Source organism: Arachis ipaensis, chromosome B1 (genome assembly GCF_059453495.1).
Source record: "Arachis ipaensis isolate K30076 ecotype BB chromosome B1, ASM5945349v1, whole genome shotgun sequence".
Classification (NCBI taxonomy): Eukaryota; Viridiplantae; Streptophyta; class Magnoliopsida; order Fabales; family Fabaceae; genus Arachis; species Arachis ipaensis.
Window position 1 is genome coordinate 26453056 of NC_142436.1, and position 20327 is coordinate 26473382.

Below are 20327 nucleotides of genomic sequence, written 5' to 3' on the forward strand. Positions count from 1 at the left end.
CTGGATTGACTTTTCTAATTAACTATTTTAATCATGCAAGATTTAATTCATGGAAAACTATTTGTAACTAGACCCTAATTCCTTAGACCTTCCTAGTCTCTTCTAAAATTCATCAACAACCAATTCCTTGGTCAATTAATTCCAATTAGAGGGTGATGATCAAATTCCAGTTTATATGCCACAAGAATCCTAATTATCCAAAAATAAGGGGATTATATGTCACGTATCCCGTTGAATACAAACAATTAGAAATTCAGGATAATATGTTTTCAAGCTATTGTTCAAGTAAAGAGCTTTTCCAAATTATACAAGAACTCAATTAGAACATGGGTCATACTTCCGTTCCACCCAAATTCATAAAATAAAGAACGAAAACAATTATTGAAAAATAAATCAAAACATAAATTAAAATAGAAAAATAATAGTATCAATCCATACAATAGACAGAGCTCCTAACCTTAACAATGGAGGATTAGTTGCTCATGATTGAGAGGAAAAATAAGGATTCAGGTAAAAAATGTACAGAGTTCCAATCTGATGGCCTCAGATCCCTTTTTATTACTAATCCTCATAATCTTAAAATCTAATTATCTAAAATTAAAAATAATATCTTTTTCTAAAAATAAGATTTGAATTTAAATTCGAATTAATTAACAAGTCTTTAACTGATGGGTGGAGACCACTTGATTTGTCCATTCTGCAGTTTCTAATCTGTACTTTCTGGGCTAGAAATTGGGTCAAACAGCCCAGAAATCGCCCCCAGCGTTTTCTGTCAATTATTCTGCAGATCGCTCATGTGACGCGTCCGCGTCGTCCACGCGTTCGCGTCATTTGTGCAGATTCCAGTCCACGCTTTCGTGTCAGGCACGCAATCGCGTCATTGCGATTTCCTCCATTCTGCGTGCTCGCGTGAGCCATGCGTCTGCGTCGGTATTCGCTGGTCATCTCCTTGGCTTCTTCTCTTTTTCTACAGAAACTTCATCAAATCCATTCGAATGCTACCTAAATTAAATAAAATAGCACAAAACTCAAAATAGCATCCATAGTGGTTAAAATATAATTAATTTTTAATTAAACTCAACAAATTAGATGCAAATTCACTAAGAAAAGATAGAAAAGATGCTCAAGTATAATGTGACGGTCATTTTCCCAAGATAGGTTTGTTCGCATAATAGAAAGATGAATCCTGCATGGTGCACAGGATCCTTTCTAATGTGGGGAGCTGCCAACATGCTCCCCGAGTCGGGTTGGTTATTAGATTCAAAATATCCAAGACAAGATCCGTTTTAGATGATGTGGTCCAATCTTACTCTTGAGCTAAATCAAATTTTCATGAATTTGGCATAGACCAAGTAGTGAAATCCTTTAGTGTTAGGTGTGTAAATGTATAGTGTGTTCATCAATCGTTGTTTAAAGCCAAAATTTATGAAGATATTTTATTTGGTCTCAAATCATGATTTACAACTATAATTTATATATAATTTTTTTATTAAAACGTGGTTTAAAACCAATAAAAATTTATGTTTGGCTGTAAATCTTGGTTTATAATCATGATTTATGTGTGTTTTGTAATTCCTAATTTTAAACCAAAATTTACAGGCATTTATAAAATTAGACAAAAATATAACTATTTTTATTTTAGACAATTATAAAATATCGTAACATACACATATATGTGTGTGTGTGTTTACTCGAGTTGTTTGAGAGTTTGAATTTGGCACTAGGGTAATCTTAAACTATAAAAAGCGTCCTTAAAATAGTAGTTGGGGATAACTACTTGCAAAGAATGTTAATGCCAAAGTCAGCAGGTATTAGTAGAATATGATTAATTTGAACATAAATTATCTAACAAGTTAATATTTACTCAAATAATTAACAACAATCAACTAATTAAAAATATAAATTAGAATAATACAGTTGAAGATCTTACACTTGTAGAACAATAAACAGAAATAAAAACAATAAACAGAAATTAGAATAATAAATACAGAATTATCAAAACAAAATTCAAAATAAAAAATATAAATAAAATTTTAAACATAGAATAATCAAAACAGAATTTAAAAAAAATCCTAAATCAAAATAGAATTAAAAAATCCTAAATATAAACTAATACATGAACTAAATCTAAAAAACAGTTAAATCTCTGATACAAACATCCTAATTACAAATTTTCTAATACATAACAAATTAAAATTAGATAAATTAGGGTTTAGGATTTCTTAAATAAATTAAAAAATAGTAGAACAGGGGAAGGACAACATACCTAGAGGGAAGAAGAGGCAGCTCCGGTGACACAAGGAGTAACGGCGACAATGATGGCAATAGTAGTAGCGATAGCAGTGGCAGAGCGACAAAAATAGTGGCGACAGAGCAACCAACACAACGTAAGGAGTCCACGCAGTCTTTGAATGCTGTTGGTGGTGGCCGACGACAGTAGAGAGACTGCCGGAGGTGGTTTGAGAGAGAGAGAGAGAGAGAGAGAGAGAGAGAGAGAGAGAGAGAGAGAGAGTTATAAAGAGAGGGAGTAGTTCAGAAATGAGGGGAAGATGGTTCACGATTCGAATTTAGGACAAGATTACCGGCGGATTTAATGCTTTGCGAATGATCAAAACGTAACGTTCCACTAATTTGGATTACCGTTGGATTTATCCACCGGTAATGATTGTGCCAAATTTTCTTTTTTTTTTTCTCCAATTATTTCTAACGAGTTTACCGTCGAAAAACCAAATCCGACAGTAATTTTTTTATCAGACAAATTTATTACCAAATCCGTGAGTAAATTCATCGGTAAATCCGCCGCTAATGTCTGACGTTAAATCTAATGGTATTCAATATTTTTCTTGTAATGCCACTACACTGCTATTCTCATTATTTAGTATCAAAGCAACAAGCTCTTAATATCATTTGATATTGACGAGCATAGAAATGTCACCTAACAAAATTCTACAATTGAAGTACTCTCCAAACAAATATAAACAATGTTTTGTTCAATTCAAGAAGCATATGATTTGGAGACGAATTTTCTTTAAGAAATGGAGTATGATATGAGCAAGGGATGTAAAATTAAAGAATAATTTGTATTATTTTTGTTAAATTCGTATAGTATATTTAGTTATATTTTAGAAGATTTTGGTGATCTTTTTTTGTTAGTTGTAGTATTTAAGAGTTTCTAAATTATTATAACGACTAGTGGGTCTTTAATTGTTATTTTAAATGTTTAGTGAGAGACTTTAATATTTAGTGGGCTGTGTAGAGACTCCATTTAGTTTTTTTTAAGAAATTTTAATGTTTGGTGTTATTTTTAATATAATGGAACAATAAACGTAACCAAGCAATAAATACTTAGCGAATTATTTAGTAAGCTTATTATCCACTTAGTACTATATAAAGAGACTCTACGAGGTATGTGAGATTATAAGATGATGAAACATGTTAAAATATACTTTTTGTCTCTAACGTCTATATTCTTTTTTACAACAAAAATTCAAAGAAAAAAAAAAAAACACTTAGTTCTGCTACGATACTCATCATAAATAAAATTCTGTATTTACACTTTTAAAAAAAAGTTGATAATTAAATTTTAAAATATAAATTCAAAATTAGATCCTATATAAATCAATCCAATCTAAATCACACTAGTTTAAATAAGATTAGACTAAATTTTCTTTTTCCAAATCTATACAGTAAAAATAAATTTTTTTTGAATCAAATCGGATTAAATTAGAAAATAAAATCAAAGCGATATAATCTATATTAAAATAAAGTATATCAATTTTATTTTTTAAATCAATCTAAACCATATGACAAATATCTACTTAGTTGTTTAACTACCTGATTTCATTGTTTATAATATAATGTAAACGAGATAAATATCATTCTTTAATTTTGCAAACAAAACAAAAATATATAATACATGGATGTAGAAAAAAGGGTATATTATCTAATGAAAATAAATATTAAAAACTTTTTTGTATATCTTAAATAAAAATATTAAGAGTTATTAAAATTTATTATTTTTTATTATTGTTTAGCCAATTAACTCACTTTTTTTAGTTAATTCTTATAGTCTAATAATTTAATGATATATTTTATCTTATATTTTTAAATTTTAATAACTAACTAAAGACCAAAAATAATAAATGTTAATGTCTCTAATATTTATCTATTATAAATCCTAAAAAATTAAAGTATCCGGTGTTAAAAAACTTCAATGCTAAAATATGAAACCAAAAAGTCACCCAAAAAAATAAATAAATAAATAAATATGAAACCAAATTTGCTTAAGCATAATATAAATAGTACACATTGGATGTTAGCCATAACGAGAAAGTAGAAACCGTTACGGACACACACTGCAGTGCTAGTGCTCGGAGTTTCATACCGCACCAACTCCATTCCTTCTCACCAGTCACTTCTCTCTATCTCTCTCTCTCCAACAGAATTTTTTGTTTTTCCATCTAATCAATCAACCTTCTTCTCCGGCGGATATGAGCGTCGTAAGATCATCGCCACCGCCGTGCAGCTCCGCCGTTCTCTGCAACGTCGATTGCGAACCGTCAGCATCGCAGGCGGCGGAGAACCTACGATTTTCGAAGCTCTGTGGAATTAATGCCGCTCGATTGCACGGTTCTCAGAAGAGATTGGTCCTATGCGGTGGCCGGGCGAGATGGAACTCGTTGAAACCGATTAAAGCGAAAGACGATGACGACGCCGGAAGCGACTATAGTCGCAAATGCTCAGTGATGTCCAATGAAAATGTGAAGCAAATTAAGGCAATGGAGGATTCTGACTCGTCATGGAATGAAAACAGAGCTTCTTTTTCAGGTATTGTTTCTAATTTTTAACCCTTTTTTCTTTTATTTGAATAATATCAAGATCTAGAATGTGGATACCTTTTTCTCCTTTTTGTATCTGAAATTCGTTGGTTCAGATTCTTATTCTCCTTTTTTAATTTTGGTAAGTGTTGAGTTAGTTGCCGAATAGGTAGAGAACGATCTTCATTGTTATACCGTAGAAGAATCTTAATAGAATTGTTTTATTTTAATATCTTAATTAATTAGTAAAATTTTAAATAGTGCCATCTATGTGTAATTTCTAATTCTCCACATAAAATGGTTTACACAGTCAAAGCCATAATTATTAGTAGGAAAGAGATTCCTTTGTAGCATTCCAAATGTTCCATATCACATCACATATACGAGTCTATCTTAATAAGTTGGTATTGGGAAAATACAGAAACCTTAGCCATATAAACCGTGACATATGGCCAAGGATAAGGGTCTTTGCAACGCCTAAACAAGTCAGCTTAAAACCGATGCGTATGTTCACCACTAAGCCTCCATAGCCATAAAACAAAGTGCAGTACTGCAGTTTGAGTTGCCTTTGGGATCTGGTAAACATTAGCATCATAATCATAAATTTAAATTGGGAAGATGAATGGTACGTGTTGTCGTTGTAGAATTGTTTCTTCTTTATTGCTATTTATGTTTATTTTCCCCTTCCTTTTCTTCTTCATCTTTCATGCTTCAAGAAAAGCTTTTGCACATGATTTCTTTTTTTGTGAAATTCCTTTTTGAGTGAAGCCGAAAAAAAGCTCCTCCACTTCATGGAGTTTATAGTTTAAACATTCCAAAGAGTTGACTTTTTTTTTTTCTTTTCCATGTATTGTCTAGCTTAGAATTTAGACACCTTGATAATCTAATTGTAATTGAACCAGGTAAAAATCCCTGCCAGGTGTCAAATGTCGGAAATTCAACAAACATTTTGTGGCATGACTGTCCAATTCAGAAACGTGATAGACAGCAGCTGCTGCAGCAAAGAGGTTGTGTTATTTGGTTAACAGGTCTCAGCGGCTCAGGTTTGTGGAATTTTGGAAATCAACTATCTCCGAATGTCTCCTTTACTTCATTGATTGATCAAGTAGAAATAAGAGCACAACTATGTGTGCAACAATATGGTTCTTGGCTAAAATACCCAGGAGTCCAATGGTGATTTGAGTCGTAGCTTTGATTTCATGTGATATGTTTATTGGAAGTCTGAAGTAGTATTCATCTTCTATATCCTCCCTTTTGTCAGTTAATAACACATCATCTTGTTTTGATATGTATACCATTCTCTGATTCTTTTCTTGGGCTTTTCTTGGACCCACCTTTAACAACAGGTGATCCACCCTGGTTACTCTTCAACTTTAGTATTATAATATCACTTTGCTACTGCATTTGTTTTTCAATAAACTTTTCACCTTCCTGTTAAACAGTATGAAATATGAAATGGACAAGATTAATACTGAACCAGAAAAGGTGCAGCAAATCACAGAACACATCTGTTAACTCTACATAAGATGACTTATAACCACTATAGGATTTATTGGCTCTAAAAATCCCATTAGTTATACTGTTATAACAACCACTGTATAAAGTGATTTTTTTGCTTGTCTACCTTGTAATCAAGGTCTGTACTTTTGTGGTTCAGTCTTAGCTTTAGCCTTTAGCTTATCACTTGCTAGTGAAAGTAAGATTTGAATATTGTTTGACCCTAACTCTGCTAATTGCCTAAAGTCAAGGTGAATTTTTTGGCAAAGTTAACTTATGATGTGATAGATCTTTGTCAAATTATGCTTACTGTAATTCGGCCCTGATTTTCAACTTAACATATACAACTATCTGCAACTACACTACCTATGAGCAGCAGTTGTTAGTTTCTCCTGGTGATCTTATATCATAAGGGATGTTTTAATGTGTGCTCTATGTTGCTGGCACAGAACCTGTACCCTATCTTTTCTCTGTTTGGCATTTGGGGTAAATGCTGGGTGTGACCTAGATCCTTGTATCAATGCTATGATGCAATCATTGCTACAATATGGTGTTTTTTGTTACATGCTAGAGCTGAACTTTCAAATCATTAAGGAGATTTCTTTGACACATTTAGTTGGTTTCTATTTGGAGTAAAGCTCATAGCCTTTTCAATGGTGTTTCCCTAAATGATTTATTAAGGCATTGGATATATATATTTCATGTTGTTTCCCGGACCTTGTGTTTACGTGAGATGCTTGTACACTGGACTGTCCTTTTTTTGTTTTATGCTTCAGTCTTTTTTGTTCAGGAGGATTCTTTATCTTCTCTGCTCTTTGTACTTCATGCTGTTCATCATGATAAATTTCTTCTTCTGTATTGAAAAAGAAAAAAAATCCAAACAAGTTTGAAAATTGTAATGATTAAGATATCTTGAAAATACGTGCCTGATGCAACTGTAATGTCTCTTAAATATAATTCTACAGATGTACAAAATAAAAGTGATGTCTTAGTTTCTTCAGATATCATAATGTACCATTATCTTTCAAATTTCCATATAGCGATGTTCTCTTTCTCTGATTTATTAACTATAATTGATTTTAGGAAAAAGCACTCTTGCATGTGCATTGAGTAGAAGCCTGCACGCTCGAGGCAAACTAACTTATATCCTTGATGGTGACAATGTTCGACATGGTCTAAACCGTGATCTTAGTTTTAGGGCAGAAGATCGTTCAGAAAATATACGAAGGATTGGTGAGTTTCTACTTTCCGAAGTCTTCAAATGTTTTCCCCTATATCTTCCAGGTACGTTGTATATTATTAACAGTCAGACATCATATGATTTAACTTCAGGTGAGGTAGCAAAACTATTTGCTGATGCTGGTCTTATTTGCATCACGAGTTTAATTTCGCCCTACCAAAAGGATAGAGATGCATGCAGAGCACTAGTTCCAGAAGGTGATTTTATTGAGGTATATTCCTACTTGGTTAACAATAGGGTGCTGTATGATAATGGACCTAGACAAGTGTTTCTTCATAGCTAACATAATACTCGCATATTGTAGGTTTTCATAGATGTGCCTCTGCATGTGTGTGAAGCTAGGGACCCAAAGGGGCTCTATAAACTTGCTCGAGCTGGAAAGATTAAAGGTATGTAAGTCAAATTTTCAAGGTACTGCTTGCGATAAAATTTACTATTATGGTGTTCAATTCGTAGTGTGCAAAGCCTGTACCTCTGAATTTGCTATTTTCTCATTTCTGTTCATCATTGTGGTATGTCAGCCCTTCTAAATCCTAACAGGATTGAATTATTTATTTGGTCTTCTGCAGGTTTCACTGGTATTGACGATCCATATGAACCACCAAGTAGTTGTGAGGTATGTATTTCAGTATTTATGTGTAGTTATGTTGTGCTTATTGGTATCTTTGAAGGAGGAAAACACTAGCAAATAGATATTCTAGGACTGACCATTTTTACTTCTCTTTGCCTGGGGTCCAACTTTTAAGGGAAAAGCTGCTGTTAAATACCCTGCTTTTTATTCTGTTTAACTTTCTTCTCTAGGATGTTAAAATACTCCCTTCTTTTCTGTTTATCATTTGATTGTTTGCACTTGTCATTTTTATTTTAAGGACTTGTATTATGGATACTTAACTAATAACTAGTTAGCAGGTAGTGACTCGTGTAATTAAATCAGTTAATGATTTTCCCTTTTAGCATAGCAGTTTGTTACTCAGCTTTCTGTTAATTGTTAGTTAGCTGCTGCTAATTCACTTGTATATACCTCGATTGTAACTGCATTATTCAACGAGAATCGTCATTTCTCCATTTCTTCCACATTCTCAATATGGTATCAGAAGCAATGTCTCTTCTCACTTCTGCATCACTCTCTCCGTTCTTTGATTTTCTCGGGAAAATCTCTCATTTTCTTACTCTTTCTCGTTTCTTAAAGAATGGTCTTCCTGTCTCCACACTCTTTTTCTAATAACTTGGATTTCTAATCTTGCAGATTGTATTACAACAGCAGCAAGGAAATGGTTTTAAGTCTCCTTGCGAGATGGCAGAAATAGTGATATCATACTTGGAGGAAAAAGGATACCTTAGGGCCTAAACTTTACATTAAATGGGGCCTTTCTTTGATGTTTACTGTAGCCTGTAGGCTGTGTAGGTATATTGTGTGTAACATAGTCTTTTTGTTCTTCGAATTTTATCACCCGAAATGTTGCTTTCCAGCAGTGCAAGGAAATCATCGTTTCCTGCATGTGTATTGTTTGCTTCCATCTGGTTAGAACAAATAAGGTGAAACAGGATGGAAAATATAATAAGTTTCCTTGTTAGGGAGCTCAAGGAAAATGATATATCTTTCTTAACTACCTTCTTAAATATCCTCTGAAGTTTTGGATGCTTTTAATTATTCGAGTTTTTTACTTTGTTTTTAATTTAGAAGGATTCTTAGAGTGTTAGGTATGTTAATAGGAGGACTTATCAATACTGAAGAGTATAAATAATAGGTTAAATACCCTATCAATTTTTATAGTTTTGAATTAGATACTTGTTTTAAATTTTGTAATTAGTTAATAATTTGGCTGCAGTCAAGCAAAATCAATGTATAATGCCTGCAAGCCGCTAGAAGGGGCCTAAGTGAGAGTTTTTTATGTAATATATATGAGATCTAAGTGGGATTTGAATCTGATTATCGTTTATTGTTCTAACTGCCAACATATGTAATAGCGTTTGCAAAATATTTGCCATCATCATCTGCAATATAGCAAGTAGCAAGACCACCTGATAAGACCAGGAGTCCTTATCTTGACATTTTATATTACCATGTCTATTAAGAATGGCACATCTTTAATCTCAAAAGATAATAGTATAGTGCACAAAATTTACTACAAAGTGATTTCACTGAAGCAATATGTCAGTGTAAAGCATGATTAGATGATGACACACATACGGTCCAAGAGTCCACCAGGCACCGGGTAGCACTGTGGCAGGGTCTCACGTTTTCGACGCCCTGCCTTAGTCAACGCTCAAAACTGAACATGTTATATAAGACAACAAATTTGCCAGTTATTTTATTATTGTTTGGTTTGGATTTAGTATTGTATAACTTCGACGGTGAAGCTGTTAGTAGTTTTCTGCAGTCTTCACTTTATATCGTTTACCCGGTATAAGTCACACACCGCCCTAGCGAATGTGCTCATATTTAGGGATTTGAACTTCACGACCACCCTCTCCCTCTTCTCCATTGTTCAATTGAAGATATTATTTTTACGATCTTTGACTAATTAAAGTGCGAAAGCTCATATATATAAATCATAATATCTGCAGCTGTGCACAAATGTACTTGCCCAAAACAAGCCAAGGCCATGTTCGGTTAAGGCCCTTACCTAGTCACCTTAGAAACAAGGAAGCAAAGCGACTAGAATTGGTTATGCATGAGCTCTTAAGCATAGCTACACGGAACGCAATACATTCTAATACGAAAATAGATACAACGTATATAAAATATTTTACGTGCAAAATATATTCGGTAGATGATTACTATGCGGTACGCTCAAATTGATGCGCGTGTACATTAATTAGTGAATTCATTCATGTAACTATGCTCTTAGGCTCAATTTGCCAACAAAAACCGTCTTGGATTACTAAGTTAATGGCGATAACAAGATTCAATATTTCCCTTAAAGCACAAATAATAAAAAAAAGAAAGGAAAAATTTCAAAAAGAAAAGCTAACACTCTGAATGATTAAGAATGAAAACCTCGTAAGTTGATATATATACTAGCAGAAGATTAGTTATTACAAGTCACCAGATCAGAAAGAAGAAAAGGCCATAGCACCTCGTCTTAGTGTATGAATATGATGAATGGACAAAAAACAAACCACAAGCGTCGTGGTTACAGAAATTGCCGTAGAGGTGACAGCATGGAAAGTATGAGACAATCGGCGTTCTTGCAAAGCCCAAAGCGTCTTCACAAAATCCTCAACTCCTTCCACCACCATTGCCAACACATGCGCCATCTTTAATTTAGCGTATCTTTCTCGAGCAGCAATACACTAATAATAATGTTGCAATATAGTTCTGAGGAAAATGAACACAAAAACAATAATTAGGTAAGAGAAGCTGTTGTTGTTGTTGCTGCTGCTGCTTCCGCGATGTTTCCTAAGCTTTATCCTGTTCTGTGTGTTGTTTTGAAGGTTGGGAGTGCGTGAAGAGTGCAAAGTGGGGACGGAGAAAGCATACACGTATATCTGTACGTTTATATAAGCGAATGAATGAAGCAACCAATTATAATACAATTAAAAAAAGATAATTCTCCAATATCAAATTTTTATCCTATCTATTTTTTAGAAATAAAATTTTTTATGTTTATCTTTTTTTCAGGTTAGTTATGTTTATCTTTTTTTATTAGAATCATGTAAAGATTTTAGTTGTTTTAATTTATTTTAAAATTTAAAATTATAAATAGGTAGCATTGTTCTTTCATAAAATAATAACATATAATAAAAATTATTTTCTTTCACAATTTTATTATGATATGGAGAATGTATAAGATATCATTTTTTGGTAAAAAAAATCTTTTTTTTTAATCCTTTTCACAATGAATAATCAATCTTTTAATTTAGGTCAGATCCAACCAATCCCTATTACATCTATCTAAGTAAAAATTTAACCTCAATTTTAGTTACTCCTGTTCAAACAGAAAACAACTACCATTCATGGAATAGATCATTTACTATGGCTATAATTTCCAAAAATAAATATAAATTTTTTTTATCGGCAGTTCCGTTTACGTTTCTTTTCGGGCAGCTCCGTATACGCCCTCTTTTTAGGCAGTTTCGTTTGCGTTTTTTTTTTTGCAGTTCCGTCTGCGCTTCCTTTCCGGCAGTTTTGTTTGCGCTCTTTTCCGGTAGTTCTGTCTTCGCCTCCTTTCCGGCAGTTCCGTCTGTGCCTCCTTTCGGCAGTTTTGTCTGTGCTTCTTTTTTTTCGACAGTTCTATCTGCGCTTCTTTTTTCGGTCTAGCAGTTCCTTCCGACAATTCCGTTTCCACCTCCTTCCAACAATTCTATCTGTGTTTCCTTCCTGGAATAGATCACTCTTATCGCGCTCTACATACTCTCTGAAGCTCTCTCTTATCGCGCTCTATGTGCTCTCTCACTCTTATCGCGCTCTACGCACTCTCTGAAAATCGCTGCTTGCTCTTTTTCCCTCCAGCACAACATCTCATTCCTCTCTTATCGCGCCCCTCTCTCTTATCGCGTTATACGCGCTCTCTCTCTTATTGCGCTCTACGCGTTCTTTCTCTTATCGCGCTCTACGCGCTCTTTGAAAATCAATCTTATCGCACTCTACGTACTCTTTGAAGATCGCTGCTTGCTCTTTCTCCCTCAAACACAACATCTCCTTCTATGTTTCTACATCACTGTGCCGCATGCATCTTTCTCAACCATTTCATCAGAACTATATCTAAGTTGTGGATTGTTGATATCTTTCATCCACCAGTTTATAGGAGCATATTAAATTCTTATTTTACTTTTATTTGCTATCTTATCTTTTTTTTTCTAGAAACAAAATTTGCTATGCTTATCTTTTTCTAGGTTAGCTATTAGGACGGATGTACTTGTGTTATTTAGGGGGCAAACGTCCCCACTACAATTGGAAATTTTTTTAGTAGTATATGATAATAATATTTATTTGCTTCTATTAAATTATTGAATTTGATCCCACATTATTTTTTTACTTAATTTTTAGTATTTCATAGCCAATTTAAAAATTTTATATTAGATGTTATTAGAATGATTAATTCTCAATTTAAATAAAATTTATATTTTTTTATTAGAAATCGACTCGAAAGAGTATTATTTATCTTTTTTTTATATTAGTTTTAATTTTTTTCTTAACAACTGCATGAATTGAAAGAATTTTTTTAACTATGAATCTCAATAAAAATTGTCTTCTAATTATATGAGAAATAAATTTTTAAATAAGTATTTACTGATATATATATATATATATATATATATATATATATATATATATTTCGGGTGCCATTATTCCTACTTCGGCGGCTATAGGTTTGCACTTTTACTCGATATGGGAAGCGGCATCTGTTGATGAATGGTTATACAATGGCGGTCCTTATGAACTAATTGTTCTACACTTCTTACTTGGTGTAGCTTGTTACATGGGTCGTGAGTGGGAACTTAGTTTTCGTCTGGGTATGCGTCCTTGGATTGCTGTTGCATATTCAACTCCTGTTGCAGCGGCTACTGCTGTTTTCTTGATCTATCCAATTGGTCAAGGAAACTTTTCAGATGGTATGCCTCTAGGAATTTTTGGTACTTTTAATTTTATGATTGTATTTTAGGCTAAACACAATATTCTTATGCATCCATTTTATATGTTAGGCGTAGCTGGTATATTCATGAATGACATTCTTATATAAGAATGTGAGAATGGATTTATAGTTAGTGGATTAATTTCAATGGATGAGATTAAATATACATAATAAATGATATACAACATCCCCTTCTTTTATATATATATATATATATATATATATATATATATATATATATATATATATATAAAAGAGTAATACATTAATACTACACATTCAAGTTTTTTTATGAATTAAATCTAATCAAGTTAAACAATAAAATTTAGAATAATGGTAGTTATAACTAATTTTTGTTATCTTAGACTAATTTAGTTGGACTTGGTTAACAAAAAAAATTTTGAATATGTAGCATTATTTTATATAAAAAGAAAGATATTTCGATTGTATTGTTAAGAAAAAAATTACTAAATTGTTTTAAAATATGAAATCTAAATAATAAAATTTTAAATTATATTTTATTATTTAAATTACTATTTTAGTATTTTAATTTATAAATTAGATATTTTAAAGACTAATAATGTTATATGTATATAAAAAAAAACCACATGTATATATATTAAAATAAAAAATACACATTAAAAATAAATTAAATAATATATATTTATATATAAATATATAATAATTAATGAATATTTTGATGTTAATTTTTATGTACACATAATATTTTTATTATAAAAATTATTTTATATATATATATATATATTGCCCCACTATTAATATTTTTTGGACCCATTACAGTTAGCTATGTTTATCTTTTTCTAATAAAATCATCTAAAGATTTTAGTTGTTTTAGCTTATTTTAAAATTCAAGATCAATTTAATAATTTATATAAATAAGTAGCAATGTTCTCTCATAAAATACCAACAACATACAATAAAAATTATTTATCTTTTTTTATTCTTTTATAATTTTATTATCCAACACATTCAAATGCTTTTGTTAACTAAATTTAATTAAAATTATCTAAATCTAACAAAAATTACTCTCACACATCGTAAATCACACTTCTTTCACGTAAAAAATTTCATAACACAATTTTTTTTTTTAAATTTTAACATTAAAAATTTTTAACTTTAACACAAAGTTTTCAAAATTCTTGACTTGATATTGTAGATTTTTTTTTTTGTTTTTTATTCTTTTATTTTTTTGTGCAAATTTTTGTTATTTTTATTTATAAAATTACGCATTTTTCTTTTAAAAGTTTGTTTTTATTGTCTAAAAAATAAACTAAAAAAATAAAAAATTGTATAATTCCTTTAAATTTTTTTTAAATGGTAAAATAAACAAATTTTGACAATATAAAATAAAAAAATTATAAAAACAAAAAAAGAGAGAAGGAACGACATAGAAATTTTTTAAGTTTGATATCAAAAATGTTTTATCGAAATTTCTTAATATTTTTGAACTTGATGTAACAGGTTCTTAACAATAACTTATTTAGCTTTTTTATTTTTGTTCATTTTTGGTTTCTCTTGCTTCTTTTTTTGTTATCAATTTTTTTTTTATTTTATTTTTTTGTTTTTATTCTTTTTTGAGAGAGAAAAATAAAAAAAAAGAGAAAAAGACTGAAAAGAAAAAGAAAAGGGAAAAATAAGGATATATACGGTCTGTACACGTATATAAATATGAGATGTATTATTTTAATTTGTTTGAGTTTAGTTGTGTAAATATGGTTCAAAGAGTTATGAAAGATTAGAAGAATGTTGCTGGTCTAAAAAACACAGCAGAGCAATTCTGTAGAATGAATGTTTTGGATTACAAGAAACTAAGAGATAAAAAAAAGTATAGAGGATGTGAATTAAATTTTTTTTAAAGAAAAACGTGAATTAGAATTAAATTTATTGTGATGATGTATATTGTCTAACTAACTAACTATATATATATATATAAGTCACAGTGGCAGTACCTGCATTCTCTGCAGGTTGAATAAAAAGTTGGATGCCTAATTTTTTCTGTAAAAAAAAAAAAATATTTGTTAACCCTAAAAATTATTTGTCATGTATTCCGACGTGTGTTTATATATACAATAATTAATCATTAATTTTTCTTAACAAAATAATAAAAATAGTAAAATAATCAAAATTATTAATAATGCTTTAGTGTTTTGTTTTAAGGCAAAGCAGATAGAAGAGTAAAGTTTGTGATTCCCTTTGCTTTGCTTAACAACAAAGAGTGGGTGAGCGGTGTGCCGTTCATGGAATATATAACTAAAGGTAAAACCATATATTCTTCATGATCTTCCCCAGCTAAAGAAGAAGAAGAAAGAAAGAAAAAGAAAAATTACGACAGATTTCGTAATCGATCAATAGATCATATGATAGGAAATATTTCAAGTGCACCGGGAGTACTGGTGTTCTAATTATTTTAACCGTTGATCTGAATTATAAAAAATATATATAATATATATTAATTGAAATTAACGGTTAAAACAATTGGTATATCAGTACTCGCCGATGCAATTAAAATGTTTTTCATATGATATGTCTCCTACATTTGCACTTTCTTTCCGTCCCTGAAAACAAAAAGAGAGAGAATGAACTTTTATATTGTGTAGATATTTTTTATTTTGGTACCTTTATTTTATAAACAACAATATTAGGGGACAATAATTTAAAATAATAAATTATTTTATTTAACTTAAATTTTATAATTTAATGTGTGTAATATTTATAATTATATATTTATTATATTTAATAATATTCAATTATTTTAACAGTAATTAAAAAATAAAATAAGATGAGTAATAATTAAATACAAAGTAAAATAACTTTAAACTATTTTTTTTATTGTTTATCAAATATTTGTTTTATAAAAGTGCTAGTGTGCTACTATCTTTTATGCATTTAATAGCTATGATTTAATCATAAATTTTTATTGTAATTTAACACTTTTTAGAATCTTACCATTTTTTATTTTATTTTTTGGAGTTTAAAATTTGATTACTAGGACACATGATATTGGATTCAAACTATGAAATACAAATATTTTGCTGAGTTGTTAAGTCTACGTGACGAACACATTTTAGACACAACACTCATCGATATTCGTATGACACTCATCGACACTTGTCTGATACGTGTGTCTGTCGTATACAACTATGTCTTAATAAAAAAAATTATCAGACATATTTAAATACACCTAATTACCATCACGTGTCAGCATATTTAATTTTATTTTTAATATATATATTATTAAAATAAATTTGAAACGCTCTCCAGTACAGATCAATTATCATATAGATATATAAATATTCTCTTTAGTTGTATATCCTACTGACACGTTTACTTGGCTTTTGCAGAATGGGACAGGAAGTCAGCAATTTGTGAACGCTCATAGAGAAGGTCTTTGAGCCAAGTCGATTGCATGACCAATGAACGGCACGTTGTGTTGAGTTCCGAAAACTCTTCTTTTTGTTAACGGATATCCTAAAACTCTCCTTTTCTAAACTCACTAACAAATCCTGTACACAACAGTCCGAACTCTATGCTCTGTTCATAAAGAATAAAGGATCCTACCGCCAAATTAATGAACTAAAATAAGTAATATAATGAAGTACAATTAATTATTTAATATAAATTATAATAAATTATATTTGCAACATGTTTTAATTTTTTTTTAAAGAAAAAAGAGACTCAACACTGAAAAATAGAATTTATTATAAATTCAAAAAATAAATACAGGAATAAACGAAAGTGCTCAACAAAAGTTTTAGTATTAGATAAAGAATATCTAATTTTTCATCTTACATAAACAATATCTATTTTTCTATATCGGTTTCGGTTTATACATTGTAATTAATTAAAGGGTTGATATGATACGTAAATTCTGAGTTTGAGATTTCATTTATTTAAGTGTTTTTATTAAAATTTTAAAATATTATTTATTTGTATTTCTCTTATTATCATATTTAGTTGTGTTTAAAATTTTAAATTTTAAAAATAAGAAAGGATTAACACAATTTAAAGGGTTGTTCTTCATTATTTATAAATTTTTAAGTTATAAATGAACATAATTTTTATTTTCTATTTTCGCAATAAATACTAAAAAAATTTTAATGTAAAATTTAGTACAAAATTGACGATATGATCTTATTTTCTAAGAATTTTTTTTATGGTTGAAAAATATTATAAACTTTAAATTGTTCGATTTATATTTTACATTGAATAAATAAAAAATAATATATTGACTATTATTCATACTCTGTCACAAAATTCAAAACAAGGCCTAAAATTAGGAATAGCAACACCACCCGAATTCGTGGGTATTCATCTCGTCTCTATCCGCGGGGTGGGTAATTACCCGTCCCGTACCGGAACAAATTTTTAACGGGGTTGGTTCTTGGGCGGGACAGGACAGGACCGGGTTTAGGTAATACCCGCCCCTACTCGTCTCGATATATATAATTTTAATATATAATATGTGTAATATATGTAAAATAATTAGTAAAATGATTAATAATATTATATTATATTTAAAATTTTACTTTAATTTGTGTTATATATGTGATGATGGTTATATAAATTTTGAAATTTAATTTTATTTATTGGATTTTAATAATTATAGGGTGGGGCGGGTAGGGGTAGGGCAGGTTAGGGTTCAACTTTTTACTACCCGTGAGTAGGAAGGGGCGGGTTCTATGCGAGTTATTGTAGAGCGAAGCGGGGTCGGATAGAGCAAAAACCCGCTCTATTGCCATCCCTACCTAAAATACAGACAAAGTCTAAATATAAAGACCAAATCCACTTTGCAGATGTGCTCGACCTCACGGGACCGACCTAGTGTGTAGAATGCCAGAATCTTAACTGCACATACAAATATACTCAAATATTTAAATATGAGATTTCAAGTCTCAACACCCCTAAAAAAAAGAAGAAGAAGATAACTACCTATCAGAATAGGAGGAAAAATTACAAGAGTGGCCACTTCGTCACTCATCCATTTATTTAACTCTCCTTTCCATCTTAAAAATTTTTCAATTCTAATCTATAAAAACTTGTCCAAAATCTTTGCTTACTTAAGCATACAAATCTATCTTTTGTAGGTACTATCCCACACACACACCTTCTCACGAGAAATTCGAACGGCTCCATCTAGTGGCAGAGCTTGAAACAAAATTTTGGGAGGCCAAAAATTTAACATAAAAATTTAATAATAATATTTATATTAAAATAAAATTTATGATTAAATTATTCTTTAAGTTTGTTACTAATAAGATAATAAATAAATAATTCTATAGATAAAAAATATAAAATAGTTTATAATGGTACTCTTCGAATCTTTAGGGACTTAAAATTTTTAATAATTGAATTAGAACTAAATTTTTTAGTCATTTATAATATTTATTGAATTTTTTTATCAATTTATACAAATACAATAATATCAGCACTTATTAAATATTCTAATATTTTTTATCATATAAAAATTAAATTAAATAAATAGTAAAATATAAAATAATATTAAATTAAATAAATAAAAAATACATAATTTTTTATATTTGAACTCAAATGTAGAGGGAGTGTTGCTTGTTGAATGGAGAGTTGCAAAATGCAAATAGAGAGCCGCGAAATACGAATAGAGAAGCTGCTTTTTTTGTTAGATAATTTTTTTGATTTGATTTGATTGTTAGATGATCTTTTTTTATTCTTATCTTTTTTGTTAGATAACTTTTTTATTTGATTTGATTTTATCTTTTAATTTTAATGTATTGTGAAAGCCAACAAAGGCCCACTCAATACCTAGATACTTTAAATCATAGTAAAATATATGAACCAACTGAATTATTTTTTATTTTTTGAAAAAATTCTATTAATTTTTTTATAAAAAAGTTGAGGGGACCATAACCCGCATTGTCTTAACTAAACTCTATCCCTGGATGAATGGTAATATATATTTTATATTATTGTTAAATTTATTGTAGTAGTAAAAATAATAATATAAAATACATTAATTATTTGGGAGTAAAAGCTAGCCCTTTAATCCTAACAATTTTTACATTCAACTAGTGTATGTTCCCGTATCCTGCACGGGATAATACATAAAATTATATAAAATTTTTTTATTAAAATGTAAATAAAAAATATATAGTAATTATTATTATAAATATTTTATAATTTAAAAATATTAAAAATAATTAATATTTATTTTAATAAATTTGGATTGGTTGAATAATTATCTCATTATCTGTTTAAGCAAGTATTTGGAGTTCTAATCTCACCCTTAATAAATAGAGCATCAATATGTGGTGGATTAATCCTCGACTTGTCGAGTTAGAAAATTCGTAGAAAAAAATTGTATTTTTCTTTAAAATAGATTAATTTTTCATTAATAGCAATACTTATGGACTTTTGTCTTTGTTGAAATTTACTTAGGACAATTTTATTTGTTGGTATCGTATTCATTCTTGAAGTCAAAACAATATAATCAACATTGTTACTTATTAAAACTTCACATTTTATGAAATGATTTTTAAATTTTCAAATTCCTAAACTTATGTCATTATAAAAGTTATTAGATCGATTAATATTTCTTAATAACATGGTGTACCGAAACACCATCGTTGAGTATTAGTCAGTGTGAAGAGAAACCAATAATAGCTTTTGTTATTCAATATATAATTTATTCTATTGAAAAATAAATTAATATTTCCTAAATTTATAAATACATTTTCTTCTAATTTCTTACACCATTTTATTTGACAATGTTTACCATTAAAAATAGCAAATGACCATACTATCCCACAATATATATATATAATGTGCAAAATAATTTCTTGTCTTAAAATTAATTTTGGTTAGTGAGATAAAATTGGTTAGATGTAAAATATTTAGCATTTAATAATTTCAATCATTTAAATTTTAATTACCAAAAATTAGATTAAAAATTAATTATAAATTTAATAATCGATAATATATATATATATATATATATATATATATATATATATATATATATATATATATATATATATATATATATACGGAAAAGCTCTACATACAACCGATTAGGGCTTGTAAGCATTACAAGTCAATTAACCCCTAACCCCCCAAAACACGCTACAAGTGCTACGTCCCTTACACGCGCTATATATAACTACCAAATTTAAAAGATTTATTTCCTTCTTCGTTCTCCTT

At 29.7% G+C, this 20327-nt stretch overlaps 1 protein-coding gene across 1 annotated transcript; it reads left to right on the plus strand.

The window, feature by feature from the left end:
- Positions 1–4321: 4321 nt before the first annotated feature.
- On the plus strand, positions 4322–9161 carry LOC107627794 (adenylyl-sulfate kinase 3). The gene is made up of 7 exons (XM_016330621.3): positions 4322–4827; positions 5720–5860; positions 7398–7547; positions 7647–7765; positions 7859–7943; positions 8124–8170; positions 8801–9161. Exons 1-7 carry the CDS (start codon positions 4491–4493, stop codon positions 8900–8902), a joined length of 981 nt encoding a protein of 326 aa, XP_016186107.1. The 5' UTR covers positions 4322–4490; the 3' UTR covers positions 8903–9161.
- The last annotated feature ends 11166 nt before the right edge of the window (positions 9162–20327 follow it).

Bases quoted from the DNA above. Each gene is read 5' to 3' on its own strand.
- LOC107627794 (XM_016330621.3), top strand. From the start codon at position 4,491: ATGAGCGTCGTAAGATCATCGCCACCGCCGTGCAGCTCCGCCGTTCTC. The intron at 7,548-7,646 runs GTGAGTTTCTAC...ATTTAACTTCAG, and splicing joins AGAAAATATACGAAGGATTG to GTGAGGTAGCAAAACTATTT. The intron at 7,944-8,123 runs GTATGTAAGTCA...GGTCTTCTGCAG, and splicing joins TCGAGCTGGAAAGATTAAAG to GTTTCACTGGTATTGACGAT.